Consider the following 17091-nt stretch of genomic DNA (forward strand, 5'->3'; position numbering starts at 1 on the left):
GAGGCATAATAGAATCTGCCATTCAAAGCCCATCCCGATCGTCTACCGGCACCGGTTTATAAACAATGTCTCGAAAGATGAATACACGTTGTAAATTAAAGGGAATCTGTTTAGTCATGTAAAGTCTTGACAATTCAAATGAAGTATGTTTTGCTTTCTTGTGCCTCTTCCCTTTCACACCACAGCAGTCCCATCAAATGGCTGTCAATTATTGTCGCAAAGGGCTGGTAGACTCAGAGCAGCGCACAAAGGGTGAGATTAATGAAAAGAAATCAAAAATATGAGATGCCGTTGACTCACATGTTGATTTAAGAGGGTAGCAAGTGTAACGAAGGATTACAACTACGAGTACACGTTACGGGAGCCAACTATGATAATCTGCGTCTATATCGACGTGGCCGTGATAAACAACATGTTTTGCGCTTGCATCCTCGTCGGGAGCGGGATCACTCGGTGAGTTCAGATGAAAGGGAGCGCCGTCTTGCCGAATTTCATCTCTTTGACCAGGGAACGTGCAGCTGGGCCCATACGGAGAGATGCTTTGGCTTTGTGTTTGTTGAGGCGGTCCTTTCTCTTTCTCCCTTTCAGCTGCAGATGAGCTTCGCGAAAGGAAGGGCCGATGAGGATCCAGATACACTGAAACATCTTGTTGAATATCAGGAGGCGGTTTGTAGCCTTCGTCGTTGGAAGCACTAAAAATGCGCCACAATTAAACCAATGTGTTGAGCATTGCCCTCATTTTGCTTAAAGTAAGTAAGTACTGTAAAGACAATAAAAGGCAGTTTCACTTGGAGAGGCAGGAGTTCACTGTGTGCATGTGACAAATGGACACATCAACTATTAGTGATTCTCAAAGTGTGGTATGTGAAGGAATCTTTTGATTAAATGTTCAAACTCTGGATAATGTGGCCTTAAACGTATTTTTTAAATCCAGTCCACTACGCCTGATCAGTATAGTTCAGTTGCGTAACCTTTAAGTACAATATATATCTGTTTAATCTCCTATAGAACTGTATTATTTTCCAAACATTTATTTAGCTACAATTTTTATTTAACTATTATGTCCAATGCATTTTCATGAATTTCCATAGTTTACAGACAAAACTGTCCCTCACATCGCTTCGGAATCCTGGAGGTGCCCAGTAGGGGGCGACATATCTAAATATTGTATGACTATCCGTTTCATGTAATCTTTTTTTTTTTCTGATTTCTTTTTGACTTTTAAACATTTCACTACTTCGGAAAACATGCACGCACTCACAAATCGCATCCAATACCAGTTTCAGGTTATTTTGCGTTATATACACAAAATAAACACTTTCAAATCTGAAGAAATGCACGAAAACAATTGATCTAGTTTTTCAAATGTTAGTAATTAAAAAAAATTTAAAAAAAAAAGAAATAATTTAACAGTGCTATCTTCGGTCTGTCTCTTTTCTCAATCTTCTATTTAAGTTGTCTAAAAAGGATATCAAATAAATCTGATGATGTTTGGGGCACGAAAGTAGGGGTTTGATGATGGTGCGTTCAGGCACACTCGAAATTGTGTAAATTATGTCTAAAGCCAATGTTTTCCCTTAAAAAAAAACGAAATAACCTCATGGAAAGCTTCTCATGAGACTAAAAGTGTCTTCGTACTGTATTAATTGTCATTTTTATTCCCCGCCCAAAATACGTGGTCATAGTTCCATTGGTAAAGTGACATATTTCCTACGGTCGTAAAAGTGCTGACAGTCGTCGTGGAAGACAGAAGTTCGCCTCAAGTTTTGGATGGAGAGGGCTGAAAAGCGGCGGCCAAAGATGTGAAGCGGCAAGCTTTGGAAGACAAAAAAAAAATATATATATATATATATATATATATATATCGATGTTGTACAATATGAGGGCGAATTTAAGTGTTCCGTGGGACGCTCTTAATTTGACGATCGCACTGGCTCACCGGGCTGAAGTCCTGCAAAATCCACTTCAGGTAACCTTATTCTATTGAAGCCTACATTAGTCAGTATTAAGAAGTGGATCCGTATTATATTCATTGTGATTTGACTCAATAACCTAGTACAGTAGTATCCAGTGAACACACACCAGGTTTTGGTCATGCAGAAAAATTAAACCATTTTTTTTAGATTTTTGGTTTTTTTTTTTGTATCTTTCATCATGCGTACACTTCATTCGGTGTTTGAATGTTTGGCCATTTAAATGCTCTTGAAATATGTCAGATTGCAAGGAAATCTGTGCACAGCCCCCAGATTTGACTCCGATTTTCAATTGGGGGATCCTGCTGGGCCATTTGAAAACTAAATCGTAAAGTCAATTCCTTAGCCGATTTAATAATGCAGTGCTGAAAGGCGCAAATCCTCTTTAACTTCAGCTTTCTCAATGAAGCCTGATGATTTTGTGTCCCCCAAAAAAGGGGCTGTCGGAATTCTGACAGTTCTAGATGGGGGAAATGATTGCCCAAAAGCATGACGCCGCCACAACAAGGCTTCACTAATAGTATGGTGAATATTTTTACAGAGCAAAACTTTGCCATTTGAACAATTGTGTGTCGACCTTTTTAGCCACCGCTTACAATGGGCGCACAGCGATGGCAATTCATGATCACGAGCCAATAGATTCCCTTGGAAATATTCAAATGTAGCCTTTCTGTAGAAACAAACCACATGGACCACTCATGCCCCCCGATAGAGATGAACGTTCATCTGTGCTGTCTCTTAATCTTTTTGTGTCTTGACTATTGGGCGCGGGCCAGCCAGCACAGAAAGATATTCATGTTGACATCTGTCACTATTTTCTCAAGTGGTCACGACTACACCATTGTGCAGAAAGTCCTTCTCTTTCAGCTGGACTCTGCAACTCACTGCACTAATACAGAAAGTTTGTGTATGATCATGCCTTTAACGGGAGGCGCGCACATGTGATTGTCCTGCCACTCTTACGCTCGCATCCTCCTCATGCTCAGCTTCTCCTCTAATTGTCTTGTCTTGTGTGTGACATTTTGGGGCGGCAGAGAGGAGAGAGTAACAAGAGGAGGCAAGAGAGGCACAAATAGTGAGTAATGGCTCACGGGTGGGCGTTAGAGAATGGATCTACTGTAAGAATCCTGAAGAGCTGGATAATGGTCCCAGCCTCCTTTGTCCCAAGCTACCCACGATGCCAGTGAGCATCGTAACAATATCATTCTGTCTCACACTTCAGCTGGCTTCTGGAGTTGGAGCTGGAGGTTTGCAGTGTGCCTGAAAGAGAGAGAGGGGGAGGGGGGGGGGGGGGGACAAAACAAAAAAAGGGCAGCACACCACAGGCAAAGAACTTATCCGGTTGGTTTGAAGACTTGAGTCCCACTGATGTACAGTATCCAGATCATGGGGTGAATGATGCTTAGTATTCATAGCTGTTCAGTGCTTCTCCCAGCAAACTGCGGGCGGGAGGTGGGGTACGCCCTCAACTGGTTGCCAGCCAATCGCAGGGCACATTTAAACAAACAACCATACCAGCAGCTTGCAAGCCCATTACCCTTCCCTCATGCTATTATCATTTGGCTTGAAATATGTCATGGGGTTTTTTACGATTTGATTTGGCAATTACATTGTGCTGTTGACGGCAACACACCTACAGTATAAGAAAAAAAAAGTGTTGCAAAGTGTTTATGGCTAAAACTAATAACTGGGAGGGTGGGTATTTTTTATTATTATTTTTTTTTTAAACTTCCGCAGCTGGATTCGTCGCCCCGTCCATCTAAGGTCAAATCTTTATGGACTGAATTGCTAGAAGCTCAGAAAGAGCTACGACTATGACAATGGTCTTCCACGAAAAAGACTGCTGTCAATAGCGGAAATCCGCAATTGATGCCTCCCTAAAAAGGTTTGCAATTACCTGCAGATGTCACAAGATGACAGCAAAGCACTACTTTTGTATAAATGAAACACTTCAACTCACTTCAACACACAGTATTTCCCCGTCACCAAGATGACACAAGATAGTGCCAAATTAATACTTATATTGCATTAGCCTGAAAACAGAAGCAGCGAATAGGTGAGTTTTTCAGAAAATAACGGAGGATAGATTCCCCCCGCACATCCTCATCATCATCATCATTATTTTTAAGATGTGAGTTGGTATCAGGTGCTACACAATGTTGCTTTAAAGTCAAAAGTCCCCTCCGCATGAAATTTCATCAGTGCTATTGCTAACTGAATGATGTCCTTAAGCTTTGCATCCCATTATACTTTATACACGCACAGTTGAATTGAAATCAGTCCCAGAATCTCATTAAGAGGCCGCCCATCTGCTTTCGGCCTCCTCCTTCTCCCAAATCCTGTTACGCCGCTGATACACGGCGATCATCAAACATGGTCTCACTTCGAGACAAAGCCATTCACACAGTCAAGACGTAATCCTGTTTACCTTCAGGCGTGGTCTCGTTCTCGCTTTAATGTGTGGCGAGAGTCAACAGCACGCACGAAGTTCTGAGTTCAAGGTGAATGTGAGAATGGTTGGAGAAACATATATTGGAAAAACATTTCATTTGGAGTCCAACTTGAGGGACAGAAATTGAATTTGACTGCACTCTTATTTTTGGGATACTGTTGATCATCTTTGCGCGGGTAACATTTTCGTGAGTCTTTGTTCCTGTCTGTTTGTTGCATGTCAATGTATAGAAAGAGAGACTTTGATATTCGCAAATTCGGAAGCGTGTAGTGAAGCACACATGCAAGCACAGAACCCTCGCGGCTCTGTGTGACTTTCATAAAAGTGGCAGCCGGAGGGAAGGGTTGTAGAATTGTGGGAGTTGCTCTATGACTAGTCAAGCGTCACCTAATCTCCTGCCTGTTTACCGCCTGCTTCCACAGACATATCTCCTCGGAATCATCATCTCGATATGTGGGAACGTCCTCATCAGCGTTTCCCTCAACATACAAGTAGGACACTCTGCCATCCTGCTATCCAGAACATGAAATTATTAAAATCCCAATTTCTGCACACTTTGTTGCATATCTTCTGCGGCGTAACCTGACTTTGACATATTTACGGAACAAATGTGCTGACCTACTGGCTACAAGTGCTAAGCGTGCTTAACCAAGGCTCGAACATCATAGTTGGATTTGAGTTTAACCCTGTCATGGGTAGAGATAGCAAATAAAAAAGTTTATATTTGCAATTGTACTGGAAACATAATTGTTGTTTGTTAGAGCCAAGTACCTTTCATAATTATAACTATTTGACCAAACGACTTCTTCTGGAAAGTCGAGCTGTAAAAAGTAACTATTGTTTGATTAGGTGTCCAAGTGTAAAAGGTCATCTGAAAGTAAATGTGGTCAAATGATTCTCAGTTGATTAGAAATCGATTGCTTTGGCATTGTGCCGCGAGTGTTGCTCACCCGAGTCTGCTTGAATGTCCGAAATGCATCTTACAAAAATCGAGCGAATTGGCGGAAAAATCGATTTGGAGAGAAACCTCGTCGACGGTTGGAACTGACTGCGGTTGAGACATGTTACAGCCTCAATTAAAAATCGGGGGAAATGCTGAGCAAATGGAGCCACCCCCATTGTTTTGGCACCGTGAGCTTGTTTATGGAGGAATGTGTCCTTCATCGGCTGGAATGAGCTTCCCAACTCATTGATCTGCTTAATTGGTGTCAAGCCACCTCTCTGATTAAATGCTGCTGAAAGTTGTACGTTTATATTAAGAGTTGGGCAACGACCCTTATCATGACATATTACGGAAAACGTTACGTATGATTCATTACTATCAGTGTGACGTGCACGTGTGTTTTATGCAGGTGTTTACCGCATGGATGTGAATCTGCCACAAACTCTTCTTCCCTCTCCTCCAAACAGAAATACGCCCACGTCCGTCTGTCCCAGCAAGGCTCCAAGCCTTACTACACCTCTGTGCTGTGGTGGTGCGGTCTGGTTCTCATGGGAGTTGGGGAACTGGGGAATTTTGCGGCCTACGGCTTTGCCCCGGCATCCCTCATAGCCCCACTGGGCTGTGTGTCTGTCATAGGTACATTTTGATTACATTCAGAAAAAAAACTAACAAAACAAAAAAAACAGTATACGTATTATGTATCGCGTATTTATATCTGTTAACACAATCGACAGTCAGTAAGACAACTATTAACAAATGAGATGAAGAGAAGCTACAGTGGATATTAAAAGTCTATACACCCCTGTTCAAATTGCAGCTTTTTGTGATACACAAAAATAAAATAAAAAACCAAAATAAATCATTTCAAAACTTTTTGCTACTATTAGTTAACCTATAGAAGTCAGCACACAACTGCCACTATTTAGTGCCTCTTATTAACCCCAAATGAATCTCAGATGTTCTAGTAGGCTAGTCCTGACATTTTTTGTGGTCACATTTTACAACACAAGCCATGGGCCGCAGAGAGCTTCCGGAGCATCAGATGGGTCTCATCATTCAAAGGTATTAGTCAGAAGAAGGGCACAAAAAGTCCCAGTAATAGTTATCATAATTATATCATGTCGCATGCAAAATTCTCCCAAGGACTCAAATAAATGCCTGTCAGATATCAAAACACTTTCAGGTGGAATTGATGTCACAGAGGGTAATTCCCTTTCTTATCTTTAAAAAAAAAAAAAAAAAAAAAAAAGGGATCATTGAAGAAAAAATTGCCGTGGAGTTTACATGTTCTCAACGTGCTTGCGTGGTACTCTGGCTTCCTCCCACATTTCAAAAACATGCACGTGAGGTACAATTTTTTACTGTTATACACAGTAGGTGTAAAAACAAGATAACTCTTGTTAAAAGTAAAGCGAAGAAAAGGCGCAAACGTGTGCCACGATTTCTAATAACAAGCGTGAATGTATATGATGAAGCTGGGCACACGGGGCTGCTTTGAAATCTAAGCGAGCATGGTTAATCCTCAATGTACTAACTCACTTTTGAGCTTCCATTGTATCTGAATTGATTTCCTGTCTGATATAGGACATCTATTATAAAAAATTATAAATCAGTAGACCTGGTGATTGCAACGGAATTGTGGGTGCGGGCGATGTTCGGGACTCATTTCCATTCCTACCGTGTTCTTTCCGTTCTCCGTTCTTCTCCTCTTCCACACTAGCTCATTTGACTGTGACACTGTGAACTAAGCTGTTACGAACCAAGCCAGACTCACGGGCCAATCAAAACAAAGCCTGTCTGCTCGTCGCAGCTGGCAGCTGCTCTGTGCATACATTCCAAACGCGGGTTAAACATTAAACAGCTTAATTATTCTTTTTTTTTAACTCCTGCAACTCGTCAGTCACCGAAACGGAGGTGACGGCTGCTCATGATTATTGATATCGATTACCCAAGTGCTTCAAACGGTTTTTCTATTGCCATGTGTTGCAAATGGCTGAGTGGTTTGAATAATACACTGAAGTAAACCACCATCTTGTTGAGGGCTGAATGCAGTACCGTACTCAATTTAGTTTTACCAAAGTACTTTGTACTTGACTGTATACAATGCTGTTAACACACAAATTTTGATATCATTACTGTAAGTCATTATAAGGCAAAATCGGGCCTGCGGGCCAAATCCGGCCCCCGATGTATTAGTATTTGGCCCGCAAGATCATATCAAATGTGCATTTCAGCTGGCCCTCCAGTGTCGAGCGCATAATACTAATGCTAATACTAATACTACAAATCCCAGAATGCTTTGCTAGTGTGTTGGCGCATCAGTCGAGACCAGCATTAGCGACCATGCACCCAGTCTCCTCGGGCAAATTTGCCCCACGTAAAATGGCCAAATGAGAGATGGAAAACAGGAGCTTTCAAGACAAAGTGGGAGGCGTATTATCTGTTCACGACAGATTCTAGATTTCAGATCTTACAGTCGGGACGGAAAGTATTCAGAGCCCCTTAAATTGTTCACTCTTTGTTATATTGCAGCCATTTGCTAAAATCGTCGCCCACTGTATCTGTTTAAATAAGAAGCAAATACCACTGATGTGTCCTTTATTGGACATTGTCGTGCGTTTATAATAATAACGTTTGCTTATTCCAAATTCATTTAAGTTGGTTTTCATAGGATAAGGTTTGACATTACATATCTGGAGAGAAGCGAAAACATGCACAATTGCGGTCAAGTTTTACTAAATCTTGAGTTTGGCCTGAGACTTTGTCCGCATTTTTAATTTTGGCCCACCGTGATTTTGAGTTTGACACCCCTGTTAAGTAAAAAAAAAAAAAAAAAAAAAAGTGTGTGGAGTTTTTTTTTCTTTTTTTTCAGACATGCTTTGCTAGCTAACGCACTCCGATCCTGTGGCGGCGTTGGATGCGAGCGAAGGCTTCGCGGGGCGACAAATATAGCAGGAGTCCTCGGCTGCGTAAACAACAGGAGGGTGGGTGATAGATGAAAGAGATTTGTGAGGGGAGACAAAAAAAAAAAAAAAAAAAAAAAAGGATGAAGAATACAGATGAGTACCAAAATAGAATAATAATAAAATAATATAATATATATGTAATAAAAATGGAGACGATGCGAGAGGGAGCCCATTGATGAGACTGTTGTTGTACGCCTGTCCAAGTCCGCCACTGTGATACCCCAGTTACTATCCCGGCCTTTTCCCCTGAGGCTGCTTGTCACAACTGGGTGAGACAACAGCCTTCCAAATATTGTTGTGCAGGCCCACGTGTCAACTCTCCTTCCCTTGAAATAGAAGTCAATTCATCACTCGGAGGAAGGAGGCTGGCATGCTTCCGCTGAAGGTCACCTTAAACACATGGCGGCGACACACAATATCGCAATAGCAAAAAATCCAATTACAGTTAACCCATTTGGAAACAAAGCAATAAAGATGCGATTCAAGTGTAGACTTTCAAGCAGTTTAAAGAAATGTCCAAATACTTCTGGACCTAACGGTAGTGTGGAGTAGCAAGTAAGCAGCATTGCTTACACAGGGTCAGCAATAGGGTAGCATCTTTTATCTTTTGTTTCTTTGCCAAAACGGCACCTTGATTGCTGAAGTGTGATGTGTGTTCTCCCCCAGGGACTCTCCCGGTTTCGTGCGCGCACACACAAACGCGCGCGCAAAACTGCTTATACCCCAGAGGTTCCCTTTGTCCCATTTCTCATTTTATCAAGCTGTGTGAATCCCACTTTAGACGGTGTTGCTATGGTGACGTCACTTGGCAAAAGCCAGCTGCTCCCAGAGGCACGGGCATGTTCCTTAATGTGCGTGTATTTCCGCTGTATGAAATATTTAACAACTGACTGTTGAAGAGTCTTTTTAATCCTCCAATTAGTCACTGATGTCCTTCCAGCTTTGTGCACACGCATTCCATGTTTTACACTCCGACCGATACATCACAGTTAGCGTAGATATTATTGCTTTCACTTAAAAGTTTGAAAAGCACTTTGGTTTCATTTCCAGTGCCAGACATTTAAGTAAAAGTGTTGTCATGCTTGCCGATCAATGTGTGAAGAAACCGTGTCCTACCTTTTCACTACATTTAATCTCACATATTTGTTTGTGTGAATCCGTGTAATATTGATTGTTTATGCGCTGGCCGTCTGTTTCTTGGTCGGCGTTTGTCAGTATTTTCCAATCCAGTACATCGTGATGACATTTCGACGATCCCCAGCATGACACTTTTTCTCCAGCTATTTGCTTTAGATATTTGTATTTATGTCTGTCTGCTTTGATTGCCCCATGCACTTTGCGCCTGTGTGGCCATCCATCTGTGTGCGTACTTCCCTATTGACGTGTGTCTGTGGTCCTGGATCACAACCCATTTTTGTCACACTCCAACACTGTAATGGTTGCCCATCAGTCCCGGTTCGCTGCATATCCCGGGGCAATACAAAGAAGATTTGTGAGGCTTGCCTCATGTAGAAATGATTGTTTTTCAGTAGCTCATCTTTTGACGCTGATATTGATGAATGTGTTCATTAAACATGCTGCGTGGAAGATCAGGTTGGTGAGCTTATGGAGTAACCTAATGTGCTCCATCCATCTCAGGATTCTGACAGATTTTACAGGCAGATCAAACTGTCAACTTAGTGTGCACAATTGCAAGAAAATGCATGTGAACCCTTTGGTATTACCTGGATTCCTGCATAAATTGGTCCTAACATCTATATGTAATAGAGAAAAGCAGTCTGCATAAGTTAATACCACACAAACAATTCGGTTTTCATGTTTTTATTGGACACACTATGTAAACAATGAACCTCTCCACGAGCTAACCAAAGTCAGGAGTTAGTCAACCGAGATCCCAATCAATTTGATAAGGCTGGAGGTGTTGGTTAAAGTTGCCCTGCCCTATAAAAAACGCAATTTAGAGTTTTCGACTCTCAAGAAGCATCGCCCGATGCTAACCATGCCTGGCACAAAAGACCTCTTGGATGCCCCACAATTCACAATTGTTACCTTGCATGAAACTGGAAGGGGTCTGAAAGTCTTGATGTTCATCAGTCCATAGTCAGACACCGCTAGAGTGTTGGCTAAAGACTTACAGTTTAAATTCTAAACATCTAAAAAAAACAGCGTGCAAGTGGGGGGATACCCAGGAACTTCGCATAGTTATAAGAGTTATTTATAGCAATGAGTAAGTGACCCCGCACCCAGCGAATAAGTCCCAGGTGTGCCTGCGGACACATGCGAGTGAATTGACACCATCTCGCGTGCACAATAACCCTCAGAGGTGTCCTGTAATTGTTGTGCCGGCACCGCGGGAGCAGAGGGTTCCCCTTCACCCGTCCGAGAGGCGGGTCCATGTCCCGGGGTCCACGCGAGAGCGGCCCGGTTGATGGGACACCCCTACAGCGTCATGGTTTGGGACCGCTTAGCATCCTCAGGGCCCGGACGCATTGCTTTCATTGACATAAAACTAAAATCCCAAGTTTATCAAGACATTTTGCAAGAGAACTTGAGACCATCTGTCTGCCAATTGACTCTTCCTCATCCGACAAAACACATCCCAATCCTGTTTGTATTTATATCCAATCAACTTTATGCCCTTGTCCTTTGCCCTATGTCGATCCCAAGGTTGCAAAATAATTTACAAGCATTGCTTGTCATTCAAAAATATAGATATATTTTAATCCTGTTTTATTGTGTCTAGACTTTGCTACTTTCAAGGCACACAGTCAGAGGGTGAAAAAAAAAGACTGCATTAGAGCTCAGTGCCTCTATGACACTAACGAAGAAGCAGATGCTTCAATGATTGTTAAACTAACGGGAATATCTTTGTATTTCTCTTTCTAGCAAGCGCTCTCATTTCTGTGATTTTCCTCAAGGAGACCCTGTGCGTCTCCGACATTGTCGGTAAGCAAACACTCAGGAACAATAATAGATGTATCCGCTGACAGATTGCTGGCTGGTTGGAGAAATAACTAATGTTATATTTAATTAAATTTGTTTTTAAACTATTTGTCAGAGAGAGAGAGAGTCAAGAAATATGGAAATGTACTGAGAAACCTAATATTATTGTTGTGGCATATCCATGTATACTGTCACGATACTAATTCGTATCAGGTTTGACAGGACCCAAAAGCAGACTGAAGCGGAGGGAGTAGATTTAGAATGGTTTATTGAAGGTTGGCCCAGGGTAAGGATAGGTGGGATAGCTTGGCGGCGTGGCTGGAGCGGACAGCGAGGCGGGGGGAGGGGGCACGGAAGGGGCACTGGAGACGAAGGAAAACACAAGGAGGTAAGTATGACTTCAGGAAAGCGAGTGAAGAGAGTGCAAGGGTCGGCATGTGTACCACGACAACGTGTTCATACCGTGGTGATGGGTTCCTGGATCCGGCAGGCTTTTATGCAGGCAGTGATGAGTGTTGATAAGAGGGCAGGGGCAACGGCCCAGGTGGTGCTGATTTGCTGGGGGAGAGAGCGAAAGAGGGAGGCGAGCCACAAAGCGCCACCTAAGCTCCAAAAAGGGGACTGCAGGAAACAACCATGATATATACTTTCCTGTTGTTACAAGTGCTGGAAAGAAAAATGTAGAAATGCACTTTATGTACTCATATTTATTGTTATATCATTTATTTCTGTTATTTCAGCAGCACAGTGGAGGACTGGTTAGCACATCTGCCTCATAGTTCTGAGGATCCAGGTTCAAACCCGGCCTCTCCTGTTTCCGGTTTAATAAGAATAAGAATTGATGGGATGAAGTGGGGCAAGTAAGTAGGAAAACTCGAAAAAGTGCAAAAGCAGGAGGGCAAGGCCGCCATTTGGTGTTTGTCTGGATGACAACCCCAAAAAAAGTGCACCACTGCTATGCAAGAACCAGTTATATTTGTATGCTAATCCAGGTAGAAATGTTGACAAATTATTTTTTTTCTGTTTTTGCTGTTTCGGTCATGATAGAAGCATGAAATCCTGATAACAAAATAATAATCCAACGTCTTGCTGGATTGAATAATATTGTTTTGTTCCATATGGTCCGGATTGAAAACTACGTCAGCGTTAAGGTGTCTTTGGTTTCTCTGTACAGTATTTGAAATACGATACCCACTTTTTCGTGTACGCGTGCGTTTCAATGGATCTGGCCGATGAACGTTGCCAAGTTGTCAGCTCACCTCTCGTCTCTGTCTTTAGGTGGCACCCTGGCGATAACAGGCACCTACGTCTTGGTGACATTCGCTCCCCACACGTCCACTCACATTACAGCCCATCTGGTCCAGCACTATGTCATCAGCTGGCACTTCCTGCTGTACCTTGTATGTAACCCTTTCCAAACATGCTCTATGCAGTATATACAATCATGTAAGTGAAAGAAGAGTTCTATTTTCTTTGGGTCCAAAGTTTTCATGAGAAGAACCACTCATGGGGGGGGGGGGGGGGGGGGATCCAAGGAGTACAGGTGTATAGAGTATGAATAACCAACCATTATTGTGCTTAAACCTGAACATGTTATATAAGAGACATATAAGATTGAGATTCTGACCTGGTATGAGTGGCATGCAGTATGTATACAGTAGTTTAGAGACAGCAAGTCCTCTGTCTTCCGAAAAGATAAAAGATTAAAACAACTCCATTACCTGCGACCCTAACGACAAGGACAAGCGGTACAGAAAACGGATGGATGGATGGATGCAAGTCATTCCAGTTTAACCTTTGGCATGGATGTTGTAAACATACTGTGGCTGTTACCATAGGGATGAATGCGCTTCTGACAAAAGCTACTATTTATTTCTATCTAATGCCGCAACATGCACAGATCAATTCAACCCTGCCAAATCTCCACGTATATTCCAAATGTTCCCTTTATTCCTACGGGACAGTCTATTCCATGCACATACTGTAGTCTTTCCAAACAGACCCAGAAAGATAACAGCAAGCAGCTCGCCAAGTATTTCAGTCAGTGCCGAGTGTGTGCCCTGTGTAACAATACCACCATTATTCACTGATCACCATATTATTGTAATTCCCATTCTACACTTGAATCTGGTCTGGTTTTCTTAACTGACGCAAGAAATGTGCAATAGAAATGTCTCCGAAATTTGCGTAATACTGATGGAAGACTAGATGCACTGCATTGAAAAAGTCCTGCAATTGATATAGACACGCACACGCATATTACGCAAAGGCAGAGGGGTGGTTTGGATTGATTTAAAGGTCAGTTTGCCCTTTTTCCACACCCTACTTTTGCATTCCCCTCTTATTCTCCATTTGTTACCGCCCTGTGGTGTTTGCTCGAGGTCCTTCAACAGCTGAATGCTATTGGACTCACGAGGACAGCTCTGCTCATTAAAAGGACTGCAATTCACCCCCCCCCCCCCCCCCCCCCCCCTCTCACCCCACCGTGGTGATTTGTTTCAATTAAAGAGTGCTGCTCTTTTGTCTGCAAAAAGCACTTTGTCATACAGATGAGGTGGTCGGGAAAAGAGGAAGAGCAATTACAACTTTCATTTTCTTTGTGAAGTATGAGGAAACAGGATCTGCATAAATTAATCTTACCAACCCCCCCCCCCCCTCTCCTTTCTCAATAGATGATAGAGGTCATCGTTTTTTGCATCCTGCTCTTTCTATACAAGAAGAAGAACATGAAGCACATTGTTATTGTGATGCTGCTGGTGGCACTGCTTGGTACGGACAAGTGCACACTGCTTGATTGAGGGCGCATGAATTTGACCAATTTGGGTCGTGTGTTGCTTTGTTGCCTAGTTACCAAAATGGACCTGTGGTCACACATCATTTCTGCATAGAGAATGTCAAGGCAAAATAATTAAGTGAATTCACATTCAGATGGGATCATTTACTCTGAATATTAGCCACGCAACTACATATTAGTGACGTGTTACTTGCATTCCTGCAGCCTCTGTTACGGTCATCTCAGTAAAGGCTGTGTCAGGAATGATTACGGAGTCGATAAAAGGTCATCTGCAGCTCATCTACCCCATTTTCTACGTCATGCTCGTCGTCCTGGTGGCCTCTTGCGCCTTCCAGATCAAGTTAGTTCTACTTTTCTTTTTGGGCTTGCTATTCTCCCACTTTTCTATTGGATGGAACCACTCAGATCAGCCCGACAAAACAATCATGTAAAGCAAGGATTCACTGCACATATCCAATATTATTCTTCTGCTCGTCCACAGGTTTCTCAATCAGGCAATGAAAATGTTTGATGCCACGGAGGTGGTTCCAATCAACTTTGTGTTTTTCACCGCAAGCGCCATTGTTGCAGGTATGTTCATCACAAAAGCGTCACTCTGTGGGTCGTTCCCTTTACGCACCAACCTCCAGATTATGATCTATTTACGCAATTTGATGAGATCCAGTACGAACACATTATGAAATATGCCGCCGTTGCGAAGTTAAAAATGTCCACGAGATGGTCAGAGAGACTAATTTAAAAAAATATGTCTGGTATTATGTTTGTAGTTTGCAGCCACATAGTGTTGTTTCTAACATATTAATGACCTCATTTAGGTGCGTTAAAAACAATCCAAATACAAAATACAATTATTTCCATTTAAAAATAATACATAATACAGACCAGCGCTACAGAAAATGGATGGACTAACAGTAGATTTTATGAGCAATGCACAAAATTTATATTTAATTTTAATAAAAAGTCATTCCAATTTGCACCAAGTTTACGTACTGGAGATTTAGTTGTGTGCACGTGTTAGCAGCTCCGTCATGCTGAGCACCAATAAGCGAAGTAGTCAAGAATATTTTCAGAACAAAGTAAAGTATAACTGAGGACATACTGTATGGTGATAGAGATTTTTTATGATGATTATTATTCATAGTTGAATATCATACAAACAAAGTGGATAGAACACCGGGGGGGAAAAAAATCCACATTAGCTACACTTGCACCTAATTCTAAATACGTACTTGTCTATATGGGAAATTCTGTTGTGTACACTAGAAGTTGACATTGAATATGTTGCCTTACAGGGATAATCTTTTACCAGGAATTTGAAGGGTTGGCATTACTGAATATTTTCATGTTTCTTTTCGGGTGAGCATTCACTAAAACACAAATTTCATCTTACGATTTCATTTTTCATTTATGAGGAGTTTAACAGGTTTCTCCATTGTTTGCAGATGCTTGCTATCCTTCCTGGGAGTTTTCCTGATAGCCAGAAACAGGCCAAAAGTAAAACAAGATTGCAACTTTATAGCAATGGATATTGTCCCTGGTAAGCTATCTAACATTTAAGTAAGCAGAAGGTCATTTCATCACTTATACTAGACAACACGGAAAATGTACGAGCAAGAAGTGAGTGACCCACGACTTCTATGATGGCCGAGTGCAGCAGCGCTGGCATCTAAGGCTTCATCGAAAGAGCTCTCCTTTTTGTGTTGGCAGGAAAGCGACGCACAGACAGAGTGCAGCCTGAGACCAAAACTCAAACATATGGATCATTGGCAGCCAAGCTCATGTGCAACAGAGGTGACCAAACAGAAGAGTCTTAGGACCCGTCCCATCTGTTGAGACTGAGGAAGTGTGTGAACACATGCCTCCTAAAACGTGAATGGGCAGCATTTTAAAAAAAAAAAAAAAAAAAAAAAGGCTCATCAATGTGTAAGGACTTGTAAATTAAAGCAAAATGTAAAAAGGTGTGGTATGTTTTTGGTGTATATGTCATGGTTACTGACGGTGGTTTGCGGCCCCCCTTCTCAAATTCTTATATTTTTGCTGTTTCCCCACTTTGGTTAAGATCATCAAACAAATGTAAATCGACAAATATAACCCAAGTGACCTTAAAATGCTGTTTTTAAAATGACTTCATTTATGAAGGAAAAAACTATTCAACGTTACCTGGCCCTGTGTGAAAAAATGATGGCCCCCTAAACCTAATAGCTGGTTGGGCCATTCTCAGCAACAACAACAGAAATCAAGCGTTTTCTAGAACCGGCAATGAGTGTTTCACAACTCTGTGGAGATATTTTGGCCCACTCTTCCTTGCAGAATTGTTTGAATTCAGCAAAAATGGAGGGTTTTCAAGCATGAACGGCCTTTTTAAGGTCATGCCGCTGCATTTCAATCAGCTTCAAGTCTGGACTTTGACGAGGCCAGTCCAAAGTGTTTTTAAGCCATTCAGACGTTGACGGCGTGTTGTGGATTGTTATCCTGCTACAAAACCCAAGTGCGATTCGGCTCGAGGTCGCAAATCGATGGTGGAATATTCTCCTTCAGGATTTTCTGCTCAAGAGCAGAATTCATGGTGCCATCAATCACAGCAAGTCGTCCAAGTCCTGAAGGAGCTGAGGCAAGGGAGGCCTGCAGTTCTTCAGAAGTTGTCCTGAGTTCCGTTGTGGTCATTGCTGTTCTCTTGGGCTAATCTTTGTTTGCTCCATGTGATCAAAATGGTTCTTCCTATGGTTCTCTGGAACCTTAAAGCTTTACAAATGGCTTTTGTAACCCTTTCCAGACTGATAGATGTCAATTACCTTTTCTCCACTGTTCTGGAATTTCTTTCATTTTGTTGCAGCTTTTCAGATCTTTTTTCACACAGCTCCAGGTAACTGCATTTTCTTTTTCTTCAAGAAATCATTTTAAAATAGCATTTTAAGTTCACTTGGGTTATATGCCAGATATTTTTAAAATATTTTTTGGATGATGTTAAAGTGGAGAAACTATGCAAAAATATCATTTGAGAACTGGCCAATACTTTTTCA

The 17091-nt window shown here is 41.9% G+C and overlaps 1 protein-coding gene across 2 annotated transcripts; it reads left to right on the forward strand.

The window, feature by feature from the left end:
• The first annotated feature begins 1760 nt into the window (after positions 1–1760).
• LOC133401977 (NIPA-like protein 2) lies at positions 1761–15993 on the forward strand. Of its 2 annotated transcripts, XM_061675512.1 has the most exons (11): positions 1761–1969; positions 4848–4916; positions 5836–6004; positions 11221–11280; positions 12556–12677; positions 13950–14046; positions 14276–14411; positions 14553–14641; positions 15364–15427; positions 15514–15608; positions 15779–15993. In XM_061675512.1, the coding sequence occupies exons 1-11, from the start codon at positions 1868–1870 to the stop codon at positions 15883–15885; spliced, it is 1110 nt and encodes a 369-aa protein (XP_061531496.1). In that variant the 5' UTR covers positions 1761–1867; the 3' UTR covers positions 15886–15993. The 2 variants fall into 2 exon arrangements, with proteins under 2 accessions (XP_061531496.1, XP_061531497.1); XM_061675513.1 differs by lacking the exon at positions 4848–4916.
• Positions 15994–17091: the final 1098 nt, after the last annotated feature.

The sequence above is a fragment of the Phycodurus eques genome, chromosome 4 (genome assembly GCF_024500275.1).
Source record: "Phycodurus eques isolate BA_2022a chromosome 4, UOR_Pequ_1.1, whole genome shotgun sequence".
In the NCBI taxonomy this organism is placed as follows: Eukaryota; Metazoa; Chordata; class Actinopteri; order Syngnathiformes; family Syngnathidae; genus Phycodurus; species Phycodurus eques.